General features: G+C 40.9%; 1 protein-coding gene across 8 annotated transcripts in view; it reads left to right on the top strand.

Annotated features, from left to right (window-relative positions):
* Positions 1–17317, top strand: part of cacnb2a (calcium channel, voltage-dependent, beta 2a) — a 66586-nt gene extending 49269 nt beyond the window's left edge. For 6 of the 8 annotated variants that reach the window (XM_047568049.1, XM_047568052.1, XM_047568053.1 and 3 more), the window contains 11 exons: positions 2370–2492; positions 2590–2726; positions 2842–2918; positions 3175–3308; positions 7067–7147; positions 7242–7300; positions 8192–8301; positions 10213–10364; positions 11936–12031; positions 12500–12682; positions 14541–17317. In XM_047568049.1, the coding sequence (XP_047424005.1) occupies positions 2370–2492; positions 2590–2726; positions 2842–2918; positions 3175–3308; positions 7067–7147; positions 7242–7300; positions 8192–8301; positions 10213–10364; positions 11936–12031; positions 12500–12682; positions 14541–15338 (1950 nt within the window). In that variant the 3' untranslated portion in view covers positions 15339–17317. Of the gene's footprint in view, positions 1–2369; positions 2493–2589; positions 2727–2841; positions 2919–3174; positions 3309–3500; positions 3521–7066; positions 7148–7241; positions 7301–8191; positions 8302–10212; positions 10365–11935; positions 12032–12499; positions 12683–14540 lie in introns of all 8 variants that reach the window. The other 2 variants (XM_047568051.1, XM_047568056.1) reach the window with 1 other exon arrangement.

The following is a 17317-nucleotide window of genomic DNA, read 5'->3' as shown; positions in this document are numbered from 1 at the left end:
TAATTTGCCACAATAAATGGCTGTATTTTTACAAGATTTTACTGTAACATTCACAACATAACAATGCAAGTCACAGTAAATTACTAGAAGTTTACAGTAATTGATCACAGTAATTTTACAGTAAATTACTGCAGAATTACTGTGTCAGTAATGGAATTGTTACGCAGGAATTTACTGTAAATTTACAGTGAAAAAATATAACAGTATAACAGACAAAACAGGTAAGTAGTAGGGGTAGAGAGGTGGTGGTGGGGGTGGTGGAGACCAAAATAGAGTCAAAAGAGATGTTTCGGTCTCTCTTAATGATTTATTAGTAGTGTTGCCTCAAAGCCAGCCCCCGAGCTCCCCCGCCCCCACAACATTTTAGTAGGGGGAATTTTTGTGTCGGTCTTGCCATGTGAAGATCTGCCAAGTCAACATAGTGATATCCTCTAAGCAACGCTGGTTTTGACTGTGTTTACAGCAAGTGGTTGCCATTGGAGAATCAAGATATTTTTATTGTAAAAAAAATATTGATTTGAGTCATGAAAGCATTTTCCGAGAAGCATACGTCACCAAACTTGATGCTCTGATTGGTTGACTAATATGGGCCATCATGAAATATAAATATCGTATTATCAGACTCATATTCTGATAAACATTGATTCTGGCTGTGTCAGACCAGAAGTATTAGATAACACCTCCACTGTAATAATTTAAAATAAGTTCATAAGTTCAAGTTTTTTGGTTTGCTCAGAGAAAATCAGTTTGTTGAACTACTGCAACAGGAGAGATTTAAATGCACTTTGAAAGCATTGATCAGAATAAAGTCCATCGTTACAGCAGGAACGCTCTCATCTAGTTGAATTGCACACACTTTCACTCATCTCGCGCTCTCTTTCATCTGCAGGTAAATATTAAGTGTGTCAGTCTATGCTGGGAGATTATTACTCTAAGCTACATCCCTGTGCATTCATTTTGGCTTTTCTGCAGACTTTCAGCGGCGCTCTTCACTCTGTCAAAGGCAGAGCGAATGTGTAATCTGTTTGGGGGCATGACCGTGTTGCCAACTGTTGCGGTCACTGTCGCCAGACTGCTGCTCCAAGATTATGTCCAAAAGCATTTTATGTAATTCTTAAAGGGATGTGTGTCTTAAGTGGATATTGTAGCCTGGCAACACAAACCCAGAAAGTAGTTTAAAGTTGATCTCCGAGCATACTGTTACATTTTTATCGTGACGTGACCATATTAAGCCTGTGTGTGTGTTCTGCACCATGTCTGATCCAGGCCGAGGGCTTAGAAAGACAGTGGGAGACCCATCGCACCCTCCCTCACTCCCTGGTTACATCAGTCCCATCAGGTCGCAGGTCCAGGACCAAAACCACTAGACTCCTGAACAGTCTTTAACAAGGGGTCCGTGTCCCCTAGGGCGTGCACGGAGGCTCTGCAGGGGGGTCGCAGAGACAGTTTTTATATATTTTAATAGCATTCACCATCCACGGCAACAGCCATTTCTTGCCTGTATTTATTATTATTGTATCACTGTATATTTCTATATTTTTATTTTTCTAAATTGTATGTATTGTTTTTCTTTTTTCTTGCTAAGTTAACTTTTATTTAAATGTTACATGGCGCCACCAGGTAAAATTCCTGTGCACATTGCACATTTGTCCAATAAAGGGATTCTGATTAAATGTTATCCTGATTAGTTTGTGTAGAAATGTCACCGTAACCAGAGGAAAACTGCTCACGGATGGTTGAAAAATATCAGCGTCCAAGAAAGAGAATGCTACTTCACACAGTACGTGGACGGTTAGCAGCCTTATCGCAGCCTGCGGAGGTGCAGGGAACGTTTCATTAGCTTTATGCATTATTATCTCAGTGACTGATTGTCCATCCTAAATTAGAAGGGCAGCAGTAATTGTGTAGGAAGGTCAGTATTGATTCTGCCGCTGTAAAGATTGTCAGATTGATTTATGAACCATTTACACAAGTGCTGTTTGTACTACTCGTAAGTGCTAGAGTCTTGTTCTGCTAACGGTGTTCAAGCAGTGATTGCTACGGACGCTAACATGTTGCATCAAATTGTAACAGGTAAGCGTTTCAGCGTGTTGCAGAGAGGTTGCCAGATCACTTGTGGATAGAAGAATAAACTAAGTCGGGATGAGTCAGAGCCTGCTTCTTGCATCTCACTCCCAGGGTTATTTTTGCACCACGTACAAAGACGAGAATCACAGCTGAACATTTTAGGAGCTGGTCTCTCTCGTTGAGGCATAGTGAAGTTTTCATGCTTTGCTTTTATTTATTTATTTATTTTTTCTTGAGAGTCATCGATCTCTTTTCCTCATTCTGACATTTTCACTTATCTTCCTATTGTTCCCTCTTGGTAGACCAAGCCAGTTGCATTTGCTGTCCGCACAAATGTCAACTACAGCCCGAGTCACGATGACGATGTCCCCGTGCCCGGCATGGCCGTCTCCTTTGAGGCTAAAGACTTCCTCCATGTCAAAGAGGTGAGCAGCTAACTCTCCTTTTAGGGGCTAGTAGCTAAAATAGCGACGATGAAGAGCAAGCATGCTCAAGTTAACCGTCTTCAACTGTATTGCGCAGAAATTCAACAATGACTGGTGGATAGGACGCCTGGTGAAAGAAGGCTGTGAAATCGGTTTCATCCCCAGTCCAGTGAAGCTTGAAAACACTCGAATCCTCCAGGAGCAGAGAGCCAAACAGGGAAAGTTCCACTCCAGGTGAAAACCTTAGCTGTGGCTTTGGATCGATCGTCTAAAGTCAATCTTGATTCCTTTTGTTAGATTTTGTTGATCTCACATGACCCAAAAAAAAATAAAAAATGCCTTGTTTCAGTAAACTGGGAGCAAACTCATCGTCTAGTTTAGGTGAAGTGGTTCCTAACTCACGGAAATCTACTCCTCCTTCGTCTGGTGAGTAGCTTCAACTTTTAAAACTTTGCACTTAATACCTTCTTTGGTCATTTAACATTTAACCCCTGAAATCAAGGTGGAGGTAAGATTTAATCATTGTTTTTGACATTTCTAGACAGGATTTTAACTGTACATATTTACTTGTTTCATTTAGTCTCTGTGTAGTAACTACAGTCTGTGTAAAATGTACCACATTACCTGTGCTCTCCTGTGATTATCTCTGTGTGACGATACTCTTGTCTGTCTGTGTGGGTAGCCATTGACATAGACGCCACAGGCTTAGACCCTGAGGACAATGAGCTTCCAGTCAACCTGCGCTCCTCTAAAGCCAGTCCAAACACTGTCATGTCACCCCTAGCAAAAGAAAAACGAATGCCCTTCTTTAAGAAGGTAAACCCAGGACTTCCCCACCCTCTATTCTTCTCTGTCCGTCCGCACGGCTCCGACTCGAATGCCTGTGGCTGCTCTGCCTCACTCAGCGTCCGTACTATTTGTCTACACCGTTGTCCGTGTCCTTCGCCCGCTACCAGCATGCATGCCTGTTCTTAACCTCTTTCTCTTTCCTCTTCCATCTCACCGCAGCTAAGCAGAAGCAGAAGTCGGTAAGTCTTGGTATGCAGTGCGATCCCTGTGGTCTGAACTGAACATACTCTGCATCATCTCTGTACTCACCTCTTGCCCTACTCACCGATCCTGCAAACTCCTGTGTTGTGACTGTTTACATGGTTTTGAAACTAACGTTTTTTGTTGTTGTTGTTTTGTTTTGTTTTTTACCAACGCTGGGTATATACTCTCATTTACTTGTTATGTGGAGTAGAGAATTTGGTGTCAATCCAATACAAAGTAAATACTGGGCTAGTATCGCAGATACCGATATATATAAATATCATGATCATTGAATAACTTCATAATTTTCCCTTTAGTTAGTAGATTATGATTATGATAAAGTACAGGACAAATATTAAACCTGTTTTTCTTATATAAAACAATTTAACAGTATAAATTTTGAAATAATTCCCCACTACACAAAAAAAGTCATTAGTGCAAAATAAGTAAACAAAAGCAACAATGCAATAATAGAGGGAAGTGAGTTTGCATCCCATGTAGTTGTCTTCTCTTCCCAGTACTGACGCATTTCAATAACGGCATCAGTGCCAGTTGTGCGATGCTTCTGTGATGCCACGATTTGTCATTTACTGGACGAGAAACTGTCACAAAAGCATCGATTTCATCAAGGTGGTATCCATCGGATACCGATACTGGCCTTGGTATCGATACAATCGGTATTTAGATCGATGCGCCCAGCCCTAGTGCGGAGATTTAGCTGTGGATATCTAAGTCACATGGTTCATTAAAAGAAGCTGGAGTAAGAGGAGTTTAGTATAAAAACTGGAAGGAGGGGAACAGCCCGTCTGTCTCTGTCCAAAGATAACAAAATACAAAGAGCCAAGAATGAATTCAGCACATAACCCCCATAAATCTGCAGCTCGTCATCTTTTAGACTTTTCTTTGGAGGGAGCCTGGCTAGCCGTTTCCAACCTCGTTGCTAGGCTAGGCTAACAGGCTGACAGGCTCCTTCCTGCTTTGTATTGAGCAGACATTGAGAATTGTATCAGTCTTCTCATCTAAGACGTAGCAGTAAAAGCAAATTGTACCTCTTAATATGTCAAACTATTCCTTTAAGCCTGCACGTGACTGTAAATCAACTATGTTTTATCAGTGTAATGCAGCTTGTTGAATCTGTTATTACTCATCTCAACATTCAAATGAATATTTTTCCAAGATTCAAAATTAGTTTAAATATTGCAAATTTATACAAAATCCTGTTTCCCATGATTACGCCGGCCACGTAATCCAGGGTTTAACTATCAAGAGTATTTGAGCGGAACCGCATTGTTCATTAATACCCTCATGTTAGTCAGCAGCAGCGTGCATCAGTTCCCACAACGTCCCAGGAGACGCTCAGTGACGACAGCAAGACATTAGGCAGAAAAGAAAATGTCTGTGAGTTGAGAGATGAGTAAGAGCGGGTAATAGACTGTAACAAAAAATCAAAATAAATCTGCGGAAGCACTGAGCGTTAAGATAACACAAAGGCTCAAGCGCTGGGACAAATAAGGGGTGATTGAGAAAATGACTCAACGGCCTTTTTAAGGAGCAGAATGTAAAAGTAAACCCTCTTTTTTCTGTTTCCCAGCTGTCTGCCATCCAACTCAGCTTCAGCATAGATCACGCACTGATTAAAAAAAGAAAGAAAGAGAGAAAGTACTTTCGTTTTCCCCCAGTGTGCTGACTTATCCACACATCCTTCAAACACCAGATGCCGGGGACGCGCAGCTGCATCAGGTTCACTGCCTCGTTGTCAAATTCACATAGAAACACACCGACAGTTTAAATACGCAGATGGCACAAAATACAACCAGCGAAGCAACAAAGAGATTATACAAATTTGAGTACCCAGTGGCCGAGTTTGAATATATTTTTAATTATTTTAAATAGGTCTTTCACGTTTTTGACATAATTATCTCAATTACAAAATTGCTTCTAATGATTATTTGTGTTTTATTTGAAATAAGCACAAAATCTTTCACGTAAAAATACAGTTCTTCTTTAGTTCAGCTGCGCATCGTGTGATATCTCCTGTTTAAGTTGTGTAAGTTGTAGGGCTGGGCGATATGACCAAAAATGTATATCACAGTATTTTTCAAAATTCTGACGATATCGCAGAATAATACGGTATTTTTTTTTCATGCATAATAACCTGTTCACGACATTTTCTACTTTGATCCAGTCGATTGACTAACGATGGACTATTTTACTGTGATAATGAGTAAATATTGTAGAATAATCCTAGCATAGCCCCGTGTTAGCTCTGTCTGCTGATGTGTAATTGTGGACATTTACACCTTGGAGATAAAAAAAAAAAGAATTAAATGGGACAATTACAGGTTCATTTATTTTGACATATTTATTTCTATTTCAACATATTTAAACTGCTGTGTCTATAATGTCAATAGTGGCACGACCGGCTACCATAATAATTCTAGTCTGCGTGCAAAGTGTTTTTCTCATTCATAAAAAGCTAAAATTGGGGACACTTTTGGGGACAGCTTTAGCCGGGGGACAGGTCATTCAAAACGGGGGCTGACCCCAGAAATTGGAGACATCTGAGCACTCTAAAACAACAAAAAAAACTAAAGAAACCAACACAGCACCATTTCTTGTTGGCAAAAGTCCTCTCGCATTCTGCCACCTTATTTTTCGGAAATTTCCATCTCTACCACAACCTCGTAGTGATGCAGTCGCACCATAATGTTTAGAAACGTTACACTGAAAATGGTCCAGACTGAAACAGTGTCTCGTGACGCAGCGTTCTGAACGCTGTGTAATCAAATACACCGGTATATTAAAAATTCATAACAAAAAAATACCAGTATTTGGTATAATTAGCCTCCAGATTAATAAATAAAAAAATAAACAGTAAATGTACTTGTATTAAACTATGATTTAAGGTTAATATGGAAAAAAACTTCCCACCCACATCTATCTGTCCTGATACTGAGTACAGATCGATACCATCACTCAAAGCTGAAACCATCAATCACTGTGTTGCTAAAAACAAGTGCTTTAATATAATCACACAAATGTGTTGGGGAAGTTAAGTTACGACCTAAAGTTGACCCATTCAGTATTTTGCAGACTAGTGCAATAAATCTAAGCAGGCGAGTTTTTCCGACCTTTCTAATTCTCCTAATTCTTTTCGTTTGTAGCTTCTGTTGATCTTCTGTGGCTTCCTTCTCCTCGTTGACTAATGTTCCTTCTGATTTGGTTTCCTTTTGACTCTGTGACATCAGAACCATGAGACGAGAGACTTTATCCGTCATAAAATACTGAAAACTGCTTCGAAACATCAACACCCCGATGACAATAATATTCATGAAGCATACTGCCAAAACCCCTCTAAACCAAAGTGTTTGTGTTTAGTCGGGGCCAGATGAGACGTCGCGTCTCATGGTTCACAATGTTCCAGCGCTTTTAAACCGTCTAGTTCTGTGTTGTTCCAACCCCTCAAGTGATTTGTGATGCCGAGTGTTTACTTTGTCCCCATAAACGTGTAACTGTTTCTCTTCTCGTCCTCTTCTATAAAGACGGAACACATTCCTCCGTACGACGTTGTGCCTTCCATGCGGCCTGTGGTTCTGGTTGGACCGTCACTGAAGGGCTACGAGGTGCGTTTCGAGCACAACAGCTGGATGTTTTTCTTTGTAATCAAAAAATAAATAAATAATAATGATTTAACTGCCTCGAATTTCTTGTCGACAGGTGACAGACATGATGCAAAAAGCACTGTTTGACTTTTTGAAACACAGATTTGAGGGAAGGTAAGTTCCCCGTGACCTTTTAAAAGCACAAGCTCTCGTCCCGCTTCCTTCCTCATTCCTCCCCTCTCCGAGTCTATAGGCTGGTATTTATCTGTCCCCCGGGGTTAGTGCAGGGAGTGTGTAACAAGCTTGTTTGGCCTGGAGATGTGTGCTGCTGCTTTAAATAGGCCCTCTCCATGTCCTTAATAGGCCATAGTGGGTCCGAGAGCAGAGCCGGATACTCCTTACTCACAGTCCATCCTCCCATCCAGAGCAGAGGGGACGTGGAGTTGCACAGCATTAGGTTAATTTTATTTAAATCAAATTTACACAGAGGATAAACATCTTAAAACACTGTGTAACGTTCTCGGATACACAGCTCACTTCCCTCACAACACGACTTTTATCTCTTGTTGGTTTTACACAGAATCCAGATGTTTAGATTAAGATTATTTATCGACTACTTTGCTTCTCTAAAATATTTTGTTAACCTCAGTAGAATGATGGTGTCTCAGTGAAAAATAATGTCGGAGGAATTAGTGGCATGAACTCAATTTGGGCTTTTTCGTGTTCAGTCCTTTATACGGTTTGTGTAAATTGAGCTGCTGCTGGAAAAAAAGGTGGAAGCAGCGATTTAACTTGAAAGGATTTATAGAATATTTGAGTTTTTTTTTAAATATAGGTTCAATTTGGATCGAAAAAAGAAAAAACCTTTCTGTCTTTACTGAAGCAGAAATGAAGGGAAATCTTATTTTAGGGACAGATTAAATGTTGAGTGAGTACAGGCAGTCTTTCCAAAAAAAATAAAAATAAAAAAAGAAGAAAGAAATAGAGGAAAAACTGCAGCATATAAACTGTTTGTCTGTACGTCTCCTATTATCCTATTGATCGGTCGTTCCTCTCTTGTGTCAGGATATCAATCACTCGTGTCACAGCTGACATCTCTCTTGCCAAACGCTCGGTCCTGAACAACCCCAGCAAGCACGCCATCATCGAACGCTCCAACACACGCTCGAACTTGGGTAAGTTAGTTAGAAGTCTCCACAACGCCCTGGGAACATCTGGTGTTTTGATTCATAATGTTTTCAAGGAGACCAGCTTACGTGGAAAAGGAAGGAAACGATTAAAGAAAGTCTTGACAATGGTAACGATAACTCCTGACGGCCCTGAGTGGCCTTGGCCCGTTTCTTTTTGTTAGGAATGAAAGATAGAGCATAAGCACATGATAACAAGTTCAAGAACGACTCTGATTCGACTGGGCTTGATTGGGCTTTAGATGTGATTAGAAGGAAACAGATCCTCGAGTCAAACGGAGGTGACGAGGCCAATCTGTGCCACGTATCGCTATAATCATTAGTCAGCAGCTGCAGCGGACGCCGACGCGCATAATGTAAGCAAAACATTTATTATACGTCCTTTTATATTATCACTGAGATCCACCGCGCTCGCCGTCTCAGAAAAGAGCTCTGCAGGATTCTGTAAGAATACATTAAGGCCGAGACATATTTATAGCTCCATACGTGGCTCTATTTAGTCGTAAAACTGACAAAAATATCCACATTAATAAGTCATCTCGTGCTCTGTAGTGTCTGAAAAACCAAGAGATCAAGATGTTTTAGGAAATAAATCTGTATGTCTTCAGGAAATGTCCTGGCATATTTTAGGAATACACCAGACTGAGTTCTTAAGCTTTAATATTTTTTAATATTTTCTCTTGTGACTGGCAGTCATGCTGCTTTGGTTGTGGTCTTTGATGGTCATTAGCGATGTCCGATGCCACCGATTTCCTTTCCGATACGATACTGAGTAAAATTCCAGGCTGGTATTGGCGAGTAATGTGTAAATACACCTTAATGTGTCTGGTAAACATAAAAAAAAAAAAAAACATAGTGTATTTCAAATCATAGCTTCATAAAGAATACAAGACATTAAAAGTAATTTTGTTTATTTTAAACTCTGAAGTTTATTGAGGCAGTGGCTTCATTTACTATATAGACGAGTCAATACAACAACAGAAAAACCAAACAGAGGACACAATCATACAAAATATGTCAAAATTGTAATAAATTATTAACTGTTAAGAGCGACTTTAAAATGAAAACTTGCATCTTAGTTCTGACCCTGTGTTCTCCTTCTGACCTCCTCATCATAAATGCCTCATATTCTGTGTTGTGTTTTAACCTGAGGTGTTTCACAAGGTTTGATGTGTTGCCACAACTCAATAGTTTAGTTACTTTCCACTGTGTTATCATTATCATACATTATCTCGAATGACTGAAGTATCGACAGTATCGATGTTTTGATTTGAGAAGGGCATAAAGAACTGTTATCAAAAGTATCGATATTTCAGTATCAATCCTCACTAATAGGATCTAATAGGATGAATAAGATGTTTCGTGTCGACTGTAGCAGCTGGAGTTGTGATTTTCAAGTCAGTATTTGTCAGAGGTAACAACCATGTGTCTCGTGACTCCTCGCAGAGTTTTTTTTAGTCTTCGTGCCTTGTCCCTAAAGTCACGACGGCTTGAATATTTAATAAAGCAGAACCAAATGAGCTGAGAACTAAATCAGTGCTGCAGCAGTACAGTTTTTTTTTTTTTTTACAGCCAGATGATTGATTGACTCATAACGGAAGAACATGGAGCTGATTGAGCGCCTGAACACCGTGCAGTCATAAAAATACGGATTTAATTACATTTAATAATTCTCTTTTAGCCGTGCATGAGGTGTTATAAGGACGGAATCGTGATGAGAGTTTTCAGCGAATCCTGGGTGTTGTGCGACTAAACTATCATCGTCACAAAGCCATCTGTTACCCCTGCACAGTCTGCACGCGACACAACTACACTAACTTCACCAACTGTGTAGATCACCGCTTGGCCCTGTCACCTCGGCACATACCTGCACTGAAACACCTGTGCTTCTCCCTCCAGCCGAAGTCCAGAGTGAAATCGAGCGGATTTTCGAACTGGCCCGGACGTTACAGCTGGTGGTTCTAGACGCCGACACAATCAACCACCCGTCACAGCTGGGGAAGACGTCCCTCGCCCCCATCATCGTCTACGTCAAGATCACCTCTCCTAAGGTGAGATGAACAAAGGAGAGACAAACGTCTTGTATATACGTGTGATGTGGTGCGAAATAAGGGCAGCGATGTTCCCTCCGCTCCCATAAACGCATTAGTCATCTCCACTGGTTTATATTTGTGTCTGGCTTGTCGTTGTGTCTTGTCCTTTGCTTGTATTGTCTTCCTGTAACTGAACTGCTCCCCGGCTGTAACTTTAAATCCGGCGTGTCAGACGTGACTGCTCGTTTGAGAGCGAGAGAAATGCGTGAGAGGGCTGATTCATCCCTCTGACCTTCAACAAGTGTCAAAAAAAAAAAAAAGAGAAAGGCCGCATGATTCAGTGATCAATAAAAAGCACAGGCGGTTTAGGTAACGCAGAGAATGTGAGAAAGCATCTACAGGAGCATGTGAGACAAGCTTTAAATCAAAGTGTGAGCAGAGTGATTCACACCCGCGAGGGGAAAAAATAGTTTTTATCACCTGTCCTCTCAATTACACTCCACTGCCACTTTGTATTCAGCTAACCTTAAAGGGATAATGACAGTGTTTTCATTTACTTTACATATATATAGTGAAAATAATTTGAGGGTGTTCACATCCGGACTGAACGAAAGCTTTAGAAATCATTATCTGCTGTTATATTTAGCCCCGTAAAGGTTTGTTTTGTTTATGAAGCATTAGTTTTGAACACATGAGCTCACTCCAAATGGGATCGACTTCAGCTCCTTAACCCAATTAACTGATGAAGATATAAACAGAAACAAACAAACAGAAATCATACCGGCACCATTTGTTCCTGTCGGCTTGGTCCGTCATGATAAATTGCTGGTGGAACGAGTCCACGAGAGAGATCTGTCTGATCAACTTAGCAAACCAGTACACAAAGAGGGGAACAGATTAAGTAAAAAGTTAACAAAACAACAACGTTTAAAGGGCACATGTGGGTTTTTCTCTTTTTACGTTGGAATATTTCCCATTTAATAACCCGTAGACGACAGTATGATGTAGAAGAGGCCATGGTGGACTGATGCTCTTCCTAGCCTCCCAGCTAATAGCAGCTTTTGAGTTCTCTTTTTGAATGATGAATACAGACATCTGCCACCTGCTGGTATGAAAAGTTATTCACTGTAACGCAGAACGTGCGTCCTAGTCGGCTGTTGATTGTAGTTTTTGTGATGTGTTCAAGTGCAAATTCTGGTTCAGTATTCTTTTGTTGTTGGTAGATGCTTGAAGTTGCTTTGGTGTGTCTGTATTTTGAGGGATCAGGAGCCAAAACTACTACTGGTTTAATCTTTAAAAGTCTCATCATATCCTTTTTTAATGTGAAATCTTAATGTGAAAAGTAACTTCTATTTATCGCTGTCTGATAAATGCAGATAAATGACAGATGAACTTCCCTCTGAAGTTCAGAAACATAAAGTAGCATCAAGTACAGACCTCAAAATTCTACAACGTAAGAACCGTTGCGATGTGTTACTAACGTATTAGGCTAACGTTCAGGGTCTTGACTACTGCCCACGCAAAGTCTTAATTTAGGTCCGTTAAAAGCAGCCGTGACCTTGTTGCGTTCTGTCTTCATTTGCCTCCAGGTGCTGCAGCGGCTCATCAAGTCCAGAGGCAAGTCTCAGGCCAAACACCTCAATGTCCAGATGGTGGCCGCCGATAAGCTGGCTCAGTGCCCTCCTGTAAGTCTCCACCGTGGGCCCAAATAACTGCTGCCTTGAATCCAGCGTTTGAATTTTTGTCCTTTTTGGCTATGGATTTGAGCATATCTGAAGTCTTTCTTTTTTCTTTTTTTTTTTGAAAGCTGCCAGTTCTATTTCTGTTCTTCCGTAATCTGCTTAGTTATTATTTTAGAAAATGAAGCAAACACCCTGGGCTTGTGAAAGTGCACGCCTAATTTAATTCAAATAGCATTTGATATCTTTAGGGAATTACTGGTTCTGATTTTTTTTTTTTTTCTGTGGGCTATTTCATGCATAGCTCTGACATTTTGTAAATATAAAAATGAATTCTTTACGGATCATTTGAAGTGTTTGTTGGTCCTAGAGTCTTTGTTGTCCTTGTTGTTGTGAAAATGTTTTGTTTTTACTTTTGTCTCGTCTCCGTTTCATTTCCTTTAACTCGGACTGGACCCTCTCCCCCTTTCTCAGGAGATGTTTGACATCATCCTCGACGAGAACCAGCTGGAGGATGCATGTGAGCATATGGCCGATTACCTGGAGGCCTACTGGAAAAGCACTCACCCAACCAGCAGCAACCCTCCCAACCCACTGCTAACGAAGCTGCCCACAGCCGCCCTGCCCTCCAGCCCGACCCCGGTCTCCGGTGTGCAGGTACATGTGCTGAGCAGACTCTGGACCAACAGAGCTTATGAGGAAGGATGTCGTGGAGGTTAGAAAGGCAGAATTCAGAGGACCAGTTTAGATTAAGCACATTGACCTCATTTTCTATGTGGGTTATGTTTTTAAATAATCCTTCGATTTTAGATCCATATTAGACAGATCTGTATACAATATATGTAAATATTTGAATCACAGGATATCTGCAGCAATCTAATTTATGTCACATATATGGTGGCCCTGAAGGTCAAAACACAACATTTCAGAAAACACAACAGTGTTTCAGATAACACAATGACATTACAGAAAACACAACGACATTTCACAGAACAACATTGTAGAAAACACAGCGTTTCAGAAAACACAACAATGTTTCAGAAAACACAACAATATTTCAGAAAACACAACGACATTTCAGAAAACACTATTGCATTTAAAAAAAAACATTTCAGAAAACACAACATTTCAGAAAACACAACAATATTTCAGAAAACAAACCGACATTTCAGAAAACACTATGACATTTCAAAAAAACACAACCACATTTCACAAAACAACATTACAGAAAACACAACATTTCAGAAAACACAACAATGTTTCAGAAAACACAACAATATTTCAGAAAACACAACGACATTTCAGAAAACACACAGATATTTCAGAAAACACACAGATATTTCAGAAAACTTGACATTTCAGAAAACACAACAATATTTCAGAAAACAAACCGACATTTCAGAAAACACTATGACATTTCAAAAAAACACAACCACATTTCACAAAACACAACATTTCAGAAAACACGACAACATTGTAGAAAACACAGCATTTCAGAAAACACGACAACATTACAGAAAACACAACATTACAGAAAACACGACATTACAGGAAACACAACTGCATTTCACAAAACACAAAAATTGTTTCAGAAAACACGACGACATTTCAGAAAACACAACAATTCACAAAACAACGAAATTTCACAAAACGACGACATTACAGAAAACACGACATCAGATAATGGATATGGAAATGTTGTTGTGTTTTCTGTAATGTCGTTGTGTTTTGCCCTTCAGGGCCACCGTACATATAAATCCAAAGACAGATATCAAATTATACAAATGAAAATTGAAATCATAATGAAAAGGGAAGGGGCGTCTGCTAACAATGTACATTTCAGCTTTGTTGCTGGTGGTCATTTGTACCTCAGAGATGTGCCAACATTTAATAAGACACAATAATTCCTTAACATCAAATGCGTCAGAAGGTGTAAGAGCAGCAACTAGAAATGACTTTGAATCCATTTATGATGTGAACGTGGAGAATAAGATGTAATTAACACGTGGATGAGGTTAAGGGATAATAAAGGTGTTGTCTTTTTAAGATGTCAGCCTTCTGTAACCTGTCTTTTGGGCTAAAATTGCCATTTTAGTCAACCGAGTGACTGATTCAATGACTACCGACATCTTTACTGGTCACTGGAGTGGTGTGTAGATGCTGTGTAACCCCTTATCTCTACCCTCTCTCCATCCATTGCCATCACATTGTAAGGCTGAGAATGAGGAAAACGCTGATATTGATGAGGAGCAGGAGTGAGCTTGACATGTATTTGATGGTGTGGTAAGTGTGGTGAGGCCGTGTGATGAAGGTTAAAAACTGAGGACTTGCTTCTTGAATTCTTACTCTAGAGCCGCCAGTGGATTTGACAAGCAAGTGTGTGTAGTTCCAGTGTGACACTTTGGTGTTTTTTAAGTGTTCAGTATGCAGCGGAAAGACCAGTGTGTGTGTGTTTGCAGTGAAGTTTCGTTGTTTCTCGGTTGTTTTACTGACTGATGTGTGTCACTAACCTCAGGGCAACAGTACAGAGCAGAGAGGAGATAAAGCGCTAGCGGAGAGGAAGGGCTCCAAAGAGGATTACCAGCACCATCACCACCACCACCACCACCACCACCAGAGCCTGGACCAGGGAGACGCCGACGCGGAGGCTGAGGGGGACGGCGATGAGGAGGAGAGGCCCCTTAGGACAGAGTCCTCCAGGAGAGCCCAGCACATCCACCACCGGTCGTCTTCAACTAGGACTGAGCAACACAACCACCATCACCACCACCACCACAGCAGCAATAGAGCCAGGGGCCTCTCCCGCCAGGAGACTTTGGACTCTGAGACCCCCGAGAGCCGGGAAAGCAGAGAGAGCAGAGAGAGCCGAGAAAGCAGAGAAAGCAGGGACTCGGCTTATATCGAGCCGCGCACTCAGCTCCTCCACCAAGAGGAGGAGGAGGAGGAGGAGGAGGAGGAAGAGGAGGAGGAGGAGGAGGACGAGGAAGAGGATCTAGGGGAGGGGCACCCCCAGCAGCAACAGCGCTACGAGCCACTGCCCCACAGGGACCACAACCACCACCACCACCACCACCACCACCGCAGCGGAGCGGACGAGGGCGGCCACGGCACGGGACACCACCGCTCAAAAGAGCGCGAACAGGACCATAACGAACGGAACAAGCAGCGCTCCCACCACCACCACCGGCCGGCGCGAGACCACCACCACCACTACTACGACCGGGACAGGGAGAGGGACCGGGAGGGGGAGGTGGCTCCCAAAAAGAGGGGTGAGGCGGGGGAATGGGCCAGAGACTCGTACATCCACCAGTGACAGACCCCGACCCCTCCCGAAGCTCATCCGTTCTCCCATCGTGCTGCTATGCCCTGAAACCACAGCGTCCTATTTATGTACACTTGTTTGTAAAATGCTGTTGCATCTTTTTCAACGGCAGGATTTTTGATTACATAGATACAAATATAAATATATATAAAGTATATGTATGTGTGTATCTATGCATAGACGTCGTTTATGTGTGGATATGCATGAATATTCTCAGATATGCATATTTTAAACCTGTGTTTGATAAAGCATGACACAAAAGCAGAATTATTTTCTGTACTGAGCTGTGCTTTCTGTGATTAGCATTATTATTTTTATTGTTTCTATAATTATTATTAATATTATTAATTTTTAATTGCTTGCTACCACTTGAATGATTTGTTCCTTCAGACTACTGCGAGGGTTGACTGCAGACCAACCAACATAGTTTGATGCTGTATTTGCAGAATAGTTTGCCAGTTTGGGAAATAACGCCCGCAGCTAACGCGGCCTAAAACAACGGCACTGCATTCAGTCATAAACGTTATAATGTTCAGATTCTGTTGTTTTAGATTTACGATCATTTTGGAGGGTGTAGTTTGTGGTTCTGATGAACTGTACTACGTTAATAATGTGTTTCTTTTGCTTCACCCGACCTATTTATAACATTATGGGTAAGCTAAGAAACAGAAGCACTTTTTGTTATAAATAATAGGTCAACAGCAGCTCATACTACAACCTCGACAATGACCAAAACCTCAAAGAAACAAACGCTACAATCTTAATGATTCAATGCAGGACTGGTGTATTAGACTGGTTTAGTTTTAGGGAGGTGTGCCTAACAAACAGTTCAGATGGGATGATCAATACCACTCCTGTACCTATGAAGTAAATAGCTAGCAGCAGGTTAGCTTAGCTTTGCACAAAGACTGGAAATAAAGGGAGAAGCAGCTGATTTTATTGTGTCTAGATAAAAAAAAAACAAAGACAAAACATCTACTGACGTCTAAAAACTAAAAAGCCACTAAAAAATAAAATAGGTTCTGTTGTTTCTTGGTGCTTTAGCTAACTCCAGCTAGCTGGCTGCTAGCTATTGCTTCATATCTAACTCTCGACAAGAGACCAAGCTATTCACTTATTTCCCAAAGTGCCAAACTGCTCCTTTCATTTTATGTCCATCATTTACTGCTTAGTTCCTGTTTTACTCTGCGTCCATGGTTTTAGACGTTTGGTTTTAACATATTTCTGCCTCCGTCGAGGCGCACCTTAGTCTTGCCTTACAAGACAAACGAGTTCTACAGTAACTTCCTCTCTTACATGCAGTACTGTTCTTTGTATGGGTCCAGAAACATTTTATAACATTGGTACATCTTTTATTCTGCACTTTTACTGATTCACGTTGGTTTCAAGTGAAGGCAATTTGATATGACGCCGCAACTCGGCTGTAAGTCTACTACCAAAACTCCATTAAGGTTCATCTTTCATCGAGTCTCACCCCTTTTCTAATGAATGTTGTTTAACTCCCACTTCTCAGTACACAGAATGTTCATTTTAGGATTTTTTTTTTTGTTCCGTATGTTCTCTCTCTCACACACACACACACACACAAAAAAGTAATTAAAAGACGCATTTGAGAAACAAATAATTCCACATGTTTACCAGAAAACCATAGATCTCTTTGTCTGACCGATGCACAAAATCTGTTCAATGCAAAGTGATGGAGTTTTGGATGATTTTAGAGCCTCAACCTGCTCACAAATCAATAGTATTGGAAAAATCTAAATTGATCTTAGGTCGGAGTCCATGTGCTCTCTCTCTGTTTACACCAACCCCCCCTCTCATTCTTTGCCTAATAATTTTAACTATAGAACCTACTCCATTTCTATGCTACGTTGGTAGCACTGCAGATTTTGTAATGGTGTACATGTGTATGTACATTATGCGTAGATATGAAGAATAAAGTTGGCAACAAAGGACGGGCGCAGCGGGAA

This window comes from Mugil cephalus, chromosome 18 (genome assembly GCF_022458985.1).
Source record: "Mugil cephalus isolate CIBA_MC_2020 chromosome 18, CIBA_Mcephalus_1.1, whole genome shotgun sequence".
In the NCBI taxonomy this organism is placed as follows: Eukaryota; Metazoa; Chordata; class Actinopteri; order Mugiliformes; family Mugilidae; genus Mugil; species Mugil cephalus.
The sequence above is the reverse complement of the archived record's forward strand: the minus strand, read 5'-3'. Positions and strand labels throughout refer to the sequence as shown.